This window comes from Vigna umbellata, chromosome 6, assembly GCF_029865625.1.
Source record: "Vigna umbellata cultivar VRB3 chromosome 6, Vumbellata_1.0, whole genome shotgun sequence".
Classification (NCBI taxonomy): Eukaryota; Viridiplantae; Streptophyta; class Magnoliopsida; order Fabales; family Fabaceae; genus Vigna; species Vigna umbellata.
Genome location: NC_142170.1, coordinates 4,585,403 through 4,598,409, shown reverse-complemented (window position 1 = coordinate 4,598,409; position 13,007 = coordinate 4,585,403). Strand labels below are relative to the sequence as shown.

The 13,007-nt window shown below is 35.6% G+C and overlaps 1 protein-coding gene across 1 annotated transcript; it reads right to left on the bottom strand.

The window, feature by feature from the left end:
- Nucleotides 1–639: 639 nt before the first annotated feature.
- LOC124845184 (Plasma-membrane choline transporter family protein) lies at nt 640–12,378 on the bottom strand. Its single transcript, XM_047322249.2, has 10 exons — nt 11,996–12,378; nt 11,202–11,560; nt 10,631–10,776; nt 9,778–9,961; nt 8,892–8,965; nt 8,699–8,812; nt 2,696–3,052; nt 1,560–1,820; nt 1,227–1,454; nt 640–1,139 (listed from the first exon to the last, which is right to left on the bottom strand). Exons 1-10 carry the CDS (start codon nt 12,178–12,180, stop codon nt 948–950), a joined length of 2,100 nt encoding a protein of 699 aa, XP_047178205.1. The 5' UTR covers nt 12,181–12,378; the 3' UTR covers nt 640–947.
- Between the last annotated feature and the right edge of the window lie 629 nt (nt 12,379–13,007).

Sequence of the window (13,007 nt, the reverse complement as noted above, 5' to 3'; positions counted from 1 at the left end):
ATATTACTACACTAAGCTAGAGCTTAAGGGAGGATTGTTGAATTATTATTTGCATTTTTAAATAAAGCCCTATTTCTCATGGTTGAACTAGTATGTCAAGTTAGCTAGTATTTATGTGTTTTTGACTTACTTTTTGGCCATTTACATAAATTCAGTATTTTTATCTTATGAATAATGTAAAGACTAATAAAATAGTATTCTCTGTTCACAAATAGTGTGTGCACAAGTTGTGCTATGTGATTAACAGCTATCTCTCTCATTCTTCGTTTCTGCACCTTTTGCCAATGCATCACACTAACTTTTCATGTATTTTGATAATTTATTTTCGAAACATATTTCGTAGAGATATTTTGAAAGATATTATATATATATTTTAGAAAGTTTGTTCCGAAAATCCTGTTCGGAAACTCTTTTTATGGAAATTTCAGAAAGTTTATTCTGGAACGTTTACATATAATTTGGAGGTCACCGTAAAATGGACATTTTGGGGTGTATGAAGAAACTATAGGGGTGCAAGAAGTAAAAACCCAACTAAACGCTCTTCTCATATATAATAGTGTGATTGCGTGTCCATAAACTTTTTTTCTTAAGAAAGGTTGGTGTTGCAAGGGATGAAAAGCAAACATTGAAACTCAAGAATTGACAATCAAGAACCTACAACGGAAGATATTATAATTCATCACAAGATGCAAGTTTGAGTAAGGTTATAATTACACAAGAACAATGATTGGATTGTTTGGTTGTGGCCATAACATGACATCCTAGCATAAACCCATTTGTCAAAGATTAAAACTACCAAAAGAGCTACCTTAATCATAGGGAACCTTTGTTGAGCATTGTATATAACATATATACAAGGAAAAGAGCAGAACTCGGTGTGAAAAATAAAGCACCTTAACAAAATTCTAAATCCTGAAGCCCTGTTAAAATTCATCACAGAAAATACTTCATTGGGATCCTTGTGTAAGTCTCTGAGTCTCATTTTGGTCTCCCAGGGTTTCAATGAGAAGAGGTGGAGCATACTGTGCTGTTCCATGCTCTTCAGAATCTTGACAAAATGAGAGAATGATAGTGTCTATTGACATCTCTACAACTGCAAAGAAAAGGGTTGCAACAACATATCCAAGAGCCCAGCAAACCTGCATTGCACAAAATTACCATATTTCATGCTTTGGTTAAACCATTATTGATTTTCAAGCCCTAGTCTTACAAGATTATAAACATACCACAACAGGCAAAAGTGGAGATGATATCTTGTTATGTGCGGATCTGTACTTGTGTGTGTCCAACATGAGGAAAGCAAAAAGAACACTTGAGAGGCTGACACATAGTTTTCCAAGGAACAAAATAACATCTCCAATCACATTCACTCGTCCAATCCGTAGGATGTTACTCATGATCAATTCGGTTGCAATAGCAGAAGCTTTAAAGAAACTTTTACCCGTTATAGCAATCTGCAGGTGTAAGGCAAACATGTAAAATGTTAATAAATTATACAAGACTATATAAACAAACTATTTAACATGCAACAGGGCTTATGGAAGATTAACAAAAATTACCATGACATAAGCATTTCGGTTCACTGATTTGATGGTCCACCCAATACATCTCTGAAAGCATTGAGAACATTGGTAAGCAGCTTTGCCAATCCAGCTATCAGGCACGTGACCGGAGACTTTTAGTTTCCGGCGAATACATTCGAGCAGAAACCGGATTGACTCTATAAATGATACAGTCAGAGAACCAAGAGCCACAGAACCAAGACTGTAAAGCATAAGCCTCTTCATGGAGGAAAATACTGAAAGAAAGGGAATTTCAGGCTGCATTGAGAAAGATGAAAAACATTTATTATCGTATAAAAAATAATTTGTAACCATCAAAAGAAAAAGGTTTAGTTAATTGATAAACCAAATTCCAATCAGCCAAACAGACAAAAACCTAATGTTTGTCATTTAATCTAACTCTGAAAATTTGCCTTGACACAAGGAAATTTATAATCTAGTTAAGCCCAATAAATTATTGTTATAAATTGACTTCCTCTTTCCCATATCTTTAGATGCTTGCACCACTATTATTGAGATATTAAACAAGGATACAGTAGAGAGAGGAAAACATTAACAGATCAAGATAGTGAGGACAATTTAGTCAAATATAATGATGCTTTACTTCCATCAAATATTTCTTAACCTATGGTTACTATCCTTAAACATCAAAGATATGAGGAACTTGTAAAATGATATTCATATTTCACCAATTTCTAATCCTACAGTAGTATAGCTTATACTGATTAAGAATAATTTCTGAGCTCAAATGAAAACCATGGCCCTGTTATGGCTGAGACTACAAATTATTCAATCTCATCAAACTTTAGTAGTTTTTTTCTGAATATAACCTTCCCTTACCACATCATCAGAATTATACAACAATCACCAACCAATCCCAGAATGTTTGGTTGGCTACTGGGTTAAACAGTGTGGTCGAACTTAGTAGAAAAGCAATTTATTAGTCACATTATTCACCATGAAATCTCCTTTAATAATTTTCTCTGATGTTCTTTTTTTGGTCTGGTTTTATCAATTTTCATGAAGCTAAAAATCACGCAATCTAGTTCTGTTAATAATACATCCTCACAATTATGGCAAAACAAATTCTTCTAAATTGTTCATTTCTTCATTAGCATGGTATTTTGACTTACAGATGCTTCACCATGGGCCCAATAATAAGAAGCAACAGATCCAGCAATCACTGTTGACAAGCAAGCTATGAAAAATTGTGTAGCCCAATAACAGCCAAATAGGTGAAAAAGGATGGCAGCTCCAATATGCGGCGTGTAATGAATGCTATATCCACAACACCGATCACATATCACCTTTTTCTCGATGAGGTCATATGTGCAGCAATTAGAATTGCAGTTGTTCTGAACAACCTGACCAGAGCTGAACAAATGTAGAGCAGCAGAAATCCAGAAAATATAGAAGATTGCAAGGATACCACAAGGTATGATGGGAAAAACAATAAGTGCTTGAACTTCTCCTATCACTTTTGCAGCAACCTGTGAGCAATATTTGCATTAAATCAATTGAACTGATTGTCTACGTCAATGTGTCATAAGGGAAACAATGTTGTATCATCATTCCACAACTATTACAATGCTAGCATTGCTATGTTGTATCATACTATGTGACTAAGGGCTCTGTTATGTGTGACAATCTTGTGAAAGAGAATTTATGCATAACTTAGAGTTGAAAATAAGAGTGATTTATTATTCTCAATCATAAAAAATACGTTCCGATACCCTCTATTTGTAATAATCTAATTCTCCTAAAAAGGGAAATAGGGAAACTAAGAAAATAAAATATATATCTATTTTCTCTAATTAGAAAGATTCTAAAGATATTATCTCAAATTACAACACTCCCCCTCAAGCTGGATCATACAAGATTGTATGAACCAAGCTTGGAATAGACAAACTCAATCAGAGATAATGTCAATATACCAAATTGCACACACAAACAAGTGTAGCCCAAGAGACTCCTCAACATCATATGGAGAATAATGGACAACAATGGACAACCGTGAACTTGCACCATGAAACTTCAACTTGGACAACAATGGACAAGAGAGATTTCCATTAACAATGGATGATGACTTGCCGCAGCAAACTGCAAGAATGGATGAAGGCTTGTAGTGGTGAATCGCAACAAACTACAGGGACTAGATTGCCATCAATAGTGGCGAACAACAACAAAGCTTCAAGAACTTGATTTCCATGAGTAACATATGGGAGGCCTTCAAAGGCTAACAACAACAAACCTTTAGGGACTTAATTGCCCTAACAACAACGAACCTTTAGGGACTTAACTGCCCTAACAACAACGAACCTTCAAGGACTTAACTGTCCTGAACAGCAACAAACCTTCAGGGACTTAACTACCCTGAACAGCAACAAACCTTCAGGGACTTAACTGCCCTGAACAGCAACAAACCTTCAGGGACTTAACTGCCCTGAAGAGCAACAAACCTTCAGGGACTTTAACTGCCCTGAACAGCAACAAACCTGCAGGAACTGAACTTCCCTGCAGCGGCTAACAACAACAATCCTATAGGGACTTAACCACCCTACAGCGGCTGAAACAACAACAAACCTGCAGGGTCTACACTACCCTACAGTAGCTGAAACTTTTCTTCCCTTCACGATTGAACACACGTCAATGACATGAAGGTGAAAGAACGGGTGAGAACCGATCCGTACTTGGGGACAAATTTGAAACCCCTAACATCGAACGAGTCAAATTAGTGGGTGGTCTCATAGAACAACTCTCAGTGAGTTGTTACAACAGGGCATTGGCGGTGCAAGGATCCTTTCACATGGCAGAAAGAACTGATGCAGTGGTGTTGTGACAAAAACGCACCTGAGACAAGTTGAAGAAAGTTGGCGCGTGGAGGCACGTTGAGTAGAGTCTGGTCCTGACTCTGGTAGGGTTGGCCGTCGCTCAAGGAGGCGGTCCAGATCCGCTGGTCATCGGACGAAAGTGCGATTGTGGCCGGAGGCAGACGGTGGTCGACGGCGGAGAGCAGCGGAGCGATCCGGTCGTTGGTCGATGAGACCAGGAAATCAACGTGGCCAAAGAAGGAGGACTGGTACTACACGACGAAGGGTTCGGCTGAGGAGAGCAGAAAAGTCGCTGGCGACGATAACAACAGCGAGGAACGAGCCCTAGTGTGGTCAAAGCTTTACATCACTTTCAAGCAAGGAGACAGAGGAAGATTTTCTGGCCATGAAGGGGTGCAAGCTTCCTCAGCAACCCAAAAAAAGGGCGAAACTTATCCAAAGAAGCTTACTTTTGGTGAGCCTTGGCGCGTGGTTGACTGATATGTGCCAAGAGAGATATGAAGTCAAGGAAAAGAAAAGAAACAAGAACTCTCTATTTGGTAATACTGGAAAAAAGGCCAAAATTCTAAGGCAGAACTTGACTAGGGCAATTGAAGCCCGTTAAAAACACATGTTAAAGAAGAGACTTTAAGGGGGCCGCCGCCAAAGACAGCGGAAGCGGATCAAACAAGCTCTGATACCAAGTTGAAAATAAGAGTGATTTATTATTCTCAATCATAAAAAGTGCATTCTGATACCCTCTATTTGTAATAATCTAATTCTCCTAAAAAGGGAAATAGGGAAACTAAGAAAATAAAATAAAAGATTATATATCTATTTCCTCTAATTAAGAAAATTCTAAAGATATTATCTCAAATTAAAACACTTATAGTGACAACTGAATGTGAAAACTAACATATTATATGAGATTGTAGGTTATAGAAATGATGAAATTAATATTCCATAATCCGGACACATCACACATTAGCAATGAAATAGTTGTTATGGTTAACAAAAAATATCATTGGCAGAGAAAAGGATAAAATATTAAGCATCCGTTCATCAAATAGTTAAACAAGAACAATAGATGCTCAAATTGATACTGTGAATACTACTGCTTTCAGATGCAGACCTAGCAGACTAGCATTTCCCTAACCGGGGAGCGTAGATGTACTCCAATTGCTTACTCTAAGTAACTAGCAATCATCAAGGCGAAGGAGTACAACTTTATGAGATAAGACGAGTCTGCCACAAACTTTACTGTTTGTATTTTCTTTTCATTACTTTAACCACAAAGACTAACAGAAGAGGGAGATGTTTCTAAATACTACTGTAATAGCACAAACTAATCCATTTTACTGAGACCAACCAAAACAGGCCTTTTTCCTATGGAAAAACTAACACATTATTTCCCCTGTACTTTTTTCACCTTTTTGCCATTTTTCAATTAACAAAACACCAAGTTACTTCTATTTTTGTAGTGTTTGTTTTAGTTAATTCTAATGGAAGTTATTGTATCTTTTACACAATAGCCCATTGTGGTTTGGCACACCATAAAGCTTACCTTTATCATTAAACCTCCTATGGAGAAATAAACACTGGGGTGGTAGATTGAAGAAGTTTTGGGGTGCTCTTGGTTAACTCGAAAGAACTCAAACCCTTTTTTTTTGTCAGACTTGTTCAACTTATTTGAATGGTCAGCTTGTTACAATAGGTTAACTTATATTTTTTGAATTACCTATCCATCACCAATGAGTAGGTTGCTAATACCTTTTTCCAATATCTCTGATGTAAGGATCCTTATAAATATATGAATAAGCTAAAAGATTATTTTTCTCTCAAGCATTCTTTCTATTTCAACTCTCAAGTAAAGGTATTGTTAAAAATCCCACGTCAACTAGAGATAAGACGATTTCATAGTATATAAATGAATGCAAACCTTATCTTACAAGCCGGTTTTATAAGATTGAATTAGACTTAAAGTCCACTTCTTATTTTGTAGCCCTTTGAGGTTGAACGTTGTTCATGCCAGAAAAGAATTGAAACAGTGACACATTGCAATGTATTTAATAACCCTTATTACTAAATAAATGAGACATATCTTTCAGTTTTAACTTTTAGTTTGTTCTTTGTTCCAAATTGGTGAGATTCACTTCATTTGTTTGGTTTGGCATGTTCTTGTATTGTTCTTGGGCTTCTTTATTGGCACTCTGAGCAGAACAACAAAGAACTTAACCGATCTTGGAGCCACATGCCACCTAGAACACAACCGTTTTACATTGCTCGCCTAGACATATGCCACCCTTGTTCCTTTCACCAATCTTTTTAGTACTTGTTTTGACCCCCTGTTCCTCCTTTTACTACATGTTGAGATTCAAGTCCTCTTGAACAATGGAGAGTTTGTGTTTGTACCCTGGTCTTTTCTTTATGTAGTCTAAAATAGCATTTTGCCCTATCCACTCCGTTTTTGGGTCCTCCACAATTACTTCAAAAAAGCTTAATGGCAAAAATATTTATCTTGTTTTGCATATATTGAACTTTGGTTTCTTGGCCAAGGTTTTTGTGATCACTTGGAAGAAGATGATAGTAAAATACCAGCAATCGAGGTTCAAGAGATAGTGGAAGAAGATGGATTTTAAACATTATGCCTTGTGAAAATCTATGGAACCCAATATATAGGGAACTCTTAGAGCATTCAAAACTTCAAATGCCTTGTGAAAGAAGACTAAGAGCATTTTTCAACAAATAACATTCAATGTCATTATGATTATGTTCATAAATAGATATCTATTAAACAAACAGATCACAACATGAATTCTAGAAAGCCTAACAACAAGACTACTCTGTGTTCCCACTCTTGACAACAAAAATCTTCATGATTATGCTAAATCATATGTCATAGTGTCTACTTGTAGGAGGGGAGGCCGCATAAATAGATGAGGATAAAGTGATTAAGGATGTCCAGTGCTTTTCTTGTAAGATAATGAGTCATACTCAAGAAAAGTGTTTCTCTTTACATGGTTTCCTTGACAAAACAACCAATGTCTTTAAACTTGAGAATGCTGAATTCATATTTTCTGATGAAGAGTACGGGAAATATCTAAGTTTAAAAACCAATAGCCAAGCACAATCTTTCACCCAATCTAGCTTGTCAACAACTTGCATTTGTCAAACCGTGGAAAGTCAAAGTCCATGAATACTTGATTAGAGTGCTTTTGTTCTTATCTTTTATAACAATTGACTCAGTCACTTATTTTTATTATGTTCCTATACTGTTCTTATGTTCTTAAATCCACGATTTAGCTTAAACATGACATATTCTCATGTTCCACAGAAAATAGGAGATGCAATATTTGGTTTTGATCTTACAAGAACATTGAACAAATTGATTCGCTCTCGTGGCCAATTGGATTTGATGGAGTGTAGGTGTGGAGTCATTTTTGTGGAAGATCACCCTTCCATAGTCTTTATGAGGTTCCTTTGTGTGGTATGTACAGTAAGGCTTAATCCATGACTTTAGTGAATCGATTTAGTGTCAACTGGTAAGAAAACCACTCAAATTTCACCAATCCACCACAAAATCCTTCAAAAATTGTCACCAAATTTGTCACAACCTAACTGAGAGATATGGATCAGTGAAAACTTTGGTGCCAAACCTGACCAAGTGTTGATGCTGGTCGTGGTTCCAGTTCAGTGGTGTTGATTGTGGTGCTAATCTTGACTGTGGCTCTGGAACTATTTCTAGTGTTAATACTAGTTCAAAATAGCTTGGTTAAAATTCTAATCAATGTGCCTAAGTTGTTGTTGGTTCTGGTCCTTTGGTGTCTTCGTTGGAGTGTATCACAGTGCTAGTTTGAGTATTGGTTCTGGTGCTTAGACTGATTCAAGATTCTGGTTCAAAATTGGCTCAGGGCGTGAGCAAGATTTCCATAGCGTAAGTGAAATTAGGTGCAATCATAGTTCTGTAAAATCACAATAGTATCACCTCTTCCCTCTCTCTTTGTTGTCATAAATTATACTTTTAGTAACGAGTCTCTCACACATGACCGTACTTTGACCTTTCTCAACTTAAACTCACCTTAATTTTTTAACATTCATCAACTTCATGACAAGTGTTTATTTAAAGCAATTTTGCACAGAAAATAATGTTTTTCTTACATAACAGATTATTAAAAATGCATGATAAATCTGACCCTAATTGGAAGTTCATCCTCAAATATATTTTGGATTAAAAAATACATATAATTGCAGTCAGATATCAATCAATGAACCAAAAGAATAAACTCAATCATGTTTCATAATTATATTTAAAAAAGTTATGCTTGCCTTAAGGACAGAAGTTGCCATGAGGATGCGCCGAACAATAGCAATTGATGTAAGAATGGCAACAAGCATAATAAAGCTCATAAGGACTGTGAAAACCCGTAGATGAGTCAGCTCCTGCAAACGAATTCAAACAATAAATCATAATTGTAGACACAAAATAAATACAAAAGGACACAATCAAGACAGTACTCACCCTCACATATACATGAATGTAAGGATCATGCTCACCAATAATGGGGGAAATAGCATCATTTCCTATCCAGCCAACTGAAAGTCAAGGATTAGGCATTAGGCATTTTATTTGATTGGTGCTCCGTCAAAACATAGAAAAAGAAAATATTTGGCTAGATGATTCAAAACTAAAAGAAGCAAGCACAATATACTTCAAATTTAATCATCAATACACTATGCGTGTTAGTTATACACATTCTTTCATCCTACATTTCAATGTTTTGAGTTATATTCCACACAAGAAAACATTTCTTTTTTCATTGTTGCAATGCCCAAAAGGCATAGAAGATCAGGGATATCTGGATCATTTCCAAGTCCCAATGAATGGCTATGCTATCAAATGCAAACTCAAATTAGCCATATCGTCTAATATTAAATAAAAGAAAACACATTACAAATAAATTGTCCGCTTGTTTTCAAAGAACTCCTACCTCATACCATCAGTCATAAAATTTACCATAATTGTGTAGAAAACTTCGTGTGCTGGTCCAAAAATTCCTTTTCAATTTTTGGTATAGATTGTTACACAAGTAAATATGCGGCAAGTGTCTAACTATATGTTTGCAATATGTGTTGAACTAAAAATATGACAAGAGAATAGTTGTCTGCTTGATTGGATAAATGAGAGAGGATGCAAAAGTACAGCTGATGCAACGGTGTTTATGAAAATGGTGATCTCAAAAATGAATAGGCCATGCAGACGACAAGGAACTAAACATTAAACATGCAGAGCAAAGAAAGGAAAAATGAACAAAAAGAAAATCATAGTTGGTTGTCTCTTGTATAGTGCTACTGCCTTAAAAAAAACATGCATTTGGAAATCAAAATATCCCAGCAGAGATTCTAACCTTTAAGGTAGAAAAACATAGTAACCGATACCATTAGAACATTAAACAAAACCACTGTAACCCAAGGCATAGCACCAACAAAGTGCCGAATCATCAGCAGCCAAATCACAGACAGAAACAGAGGTAAAATCCCCCCACAAACAATCAGCACAGGCCATGACTTTCCTATGTCAGCCATGTATCTCTGCAAATAAAAGTATTTATGATACTTCAAATTTCTGTAACACATAATATAATGCTTAAAGGTAGATAAAATAATAGAACAAAGCATAGTTTTAAACAATTGTCATTAGTAAGAGTGAAAGTGACAAAGGGTGAAGGAAAGTCAGTGTGAAAATAGGTAGGGTATAAGATCTCATAGCACAATGCATATCCACAAGCCTCCATAATTTTCACTTGTTACAACTGTTGGGAAGTTCTACATCAATTACCTAATCTATTGGAATGTGGCTTATATATTTGTTGGATAATTTCACTTAATGTCAATTGGCTTTAAAATAAAATCATACATTGTATCAAAACCTATATAGCTTATCTTGGTAATTTCCTATTCTGGTAGGCTAGCCAGGTTTGGCAATTGGTTATACGATGAAATTGGATAACAGCTATCAGCTATCAACAGAACCGAGGAGATAAAACTTCAAATAAATTTGCAGTCTTTGCTATTTTAACAACATATCTTTTCAGCAGAACACTGATATCTCTAGGACACCTCCTTGCCCCAGAAACAAACTCATTTTAATTTCTTGTTTCTTCAAAACCAAGTTGCTGGTAAGGGGCTATGCTCTTCCAGAGAAAAATCACGCTCATAACATCAATTAAAGAAAAAGTCAGAAAGAAGCAAAAAATTAACCTTTAAGACAGCTGACTGAGAATTGATATACTCATGAATGGACTTATCAATAATAATGTCTTCTTTGATGTTAACTCCACCCATCTGCTGCCAATGCTTTAAAGATACATTTGATGCTCTAGCGATAAATTGGCAACTCCAGTAAACTAGACAAAAAAGTATGCTATAAGAATCAAGCACTTCATAGAACTCATCATATGTAGGATATGGACAGTTCCCTTACGCCCTGTCACTCCTCGTGCCCCAAAGAAAAGTGAAAAATAAGACCTAAACATAACACCTTCCTTACAAGAGGCACAATTAGCAACCAAGGTAAAAAGTCAAAGTAATGTGTCAACACAACAGAATCATTAGAATGCATGCAACAACCAGTGTTATCAATGGTGGAAGGCCAAAATTCTGCCATATAACCACACCATTATGGTCAATGGCACTTCCACAGCAGGTCTCCTACACAAATTGCATATGGCAGGTAGAAAAAAAATCCATCAAACCATGGTGCCACCATTTAACAACATTGGCAACAATGTGACATTTATGAATGCATTAGGAATGCAAAAAGTTTTCTCACCGTTTACACTAGGAAATATGACAGGATAACAAGGGCCCTGAAGTTGAAGTGAAGAGTTTCTCATTTCTGGCGTAAGGAACTCAAAATAATCATAGTTCATATCAATCCAATCATTCAGTGAAACGCGAATATCTCCTTCAGGATAATCACACACCCAAGTAAGTGAATCTTCAGAAGGTATAGGGCAGTCCAGCAAGCATATACTGCGGGCATTGGCAAGTTTGAATTGGCTGTCCTTCAATCCACTTTGATAAACCTGATTAGGATTTAGCCAGTATTTGAGCTCCAATTCTCGAAGATCTTGAGCTGCATGCTTCTGCCCACATACATTTCCTTTGTAGTCCAGCCCATAAGTAAGCCTAGTGAGACAATAAAAACCAGTGACAACAATTTACAAAACCATAACAACAAACGCTTGAAAAAAATTACAGGTTTCATGCTACCACACAATCAGGTTTCACGTCTTCTTTCAGACTTTCAGTTCCTCAGCAACTAATAAATAACAAGAGTAGTAAAGTGGACAATGACATGCAATACAGAAGATCTAATAAACAAAGGATTTTTGTGGTATATTAGTTGAACAATTAGTCAAATTAAAAAACCAAAAATTTGACAGGAAAGGTTAAGTAGAAAAATGTTGGACAGCAAGAAATACCCTTTCTCCAAAAACACACAAAAACAAGGGAATCCATAAATTGTTAAACACACCCATGGCAAAACCACAGCTTCCACTTGCAGAAACTCCATTAGCAAAATGCACAGCCAGATAAAGTTACAAACTTTAAGATCCTCACCTTAATGGGTTTCCTCGGTTGAAAGCAAAGCTGGAGTTGACAATCATGGCAATCCAGAAAGCTATAAAGATAATAAGAACAGCTATGTCTCTGCATTTTCTGTTGTGCTTAATGATTCCACCCAAATGAGTGCTTCCATCACTTGAAGGGTACCTCCCTATGACTGCACCCAAAGGACCCCTCATTTTGAAGCCTTTCTATATATGTATGTATCTCTTTACCAACTGCAAGTAACAAGCTTGGGGGTTTAGTTCAGTATTTCAAGGAGAGATGCAGACAACATGAAGAAGAAACAGAAGTGGAGTAGAAGGTAGGACACTGTTGAAGCTTCTGTAGTGGGCAAAGGTTTAGATTTTGGGACATTGAAAATTATTATTATTGAATAATTTTATTATTATTCATCCCATCATAAGACAAAGATATTCTGAAAAGTCTAAAGTGCTTATTAGAAAAATAAAAAAGACCACAGTCCTTGTCTTGTTGGGGCTCACTTCGTAAACATAGCCGAGCGGTGAGAAGTTTGTCGGTTCAAAGGAATATTATGGGTCGGGTTCTCATTTTCTATGCCAAGAATGACAAATTAGATTCAATAAAAGCTTATCAATATTTTTATTTAATTAAGTTTTAAATTTGTAATAACTTTAGATAATTTTAATTAAATTTTTTCATAATATATTAAAATTTTAAATTGTTTAATTTTTAATTAAGTTGTTGTTATTTAATTTTTGTGTTAATTGAATGGTATGACTGTTATTTTATCTTATAATTTTTTTATATATATTATTTTGTTGCAACCGGTTTAAAATTTTATATAATTTTAAAAATTACTTTTATGATATCTTATATTATGTTTCAACTACAAGGGTTAAGTCAATTTCAAAGCTTATAGAGTTAATTTGTTATTGAAATTATATAAAAAGATGACATTAAAAATGTTTACATGACCAATTGAGTAATTTAATTATTTCAAAGTGAAGAATAATAGTTTAGCAAATAACTGAAACCACCGTAG

What these genes read in the sequence shown, in the direction of transcription:
- LOC124845184 (XM_047322249.2), bottom strand. Translation starts at nt 12,180, where the DNA reads ATGAGGGGTCCTTTGGGTGCAGTCATAGGGAGGTACCCTTCAAGTGAT. An exon ending in ACCGAAATGCTTATGTCATG is followed by an intron (nt 1,455 to 1,559) that starts GTAATTTTTGTT and finishes TTACACCTGCAG; the next exon opens with ATTGCTATAACGGGTAAAAG. An exon ending in CTCCACTTTTGCCTGTTGTG is followed by an intron (nt 1,140 to 1,226) that starts GTATGTTTATAA and finishes TGTGCAATGCAG; the next exon opens with GTTTGCTGGGCTCTTGGATA.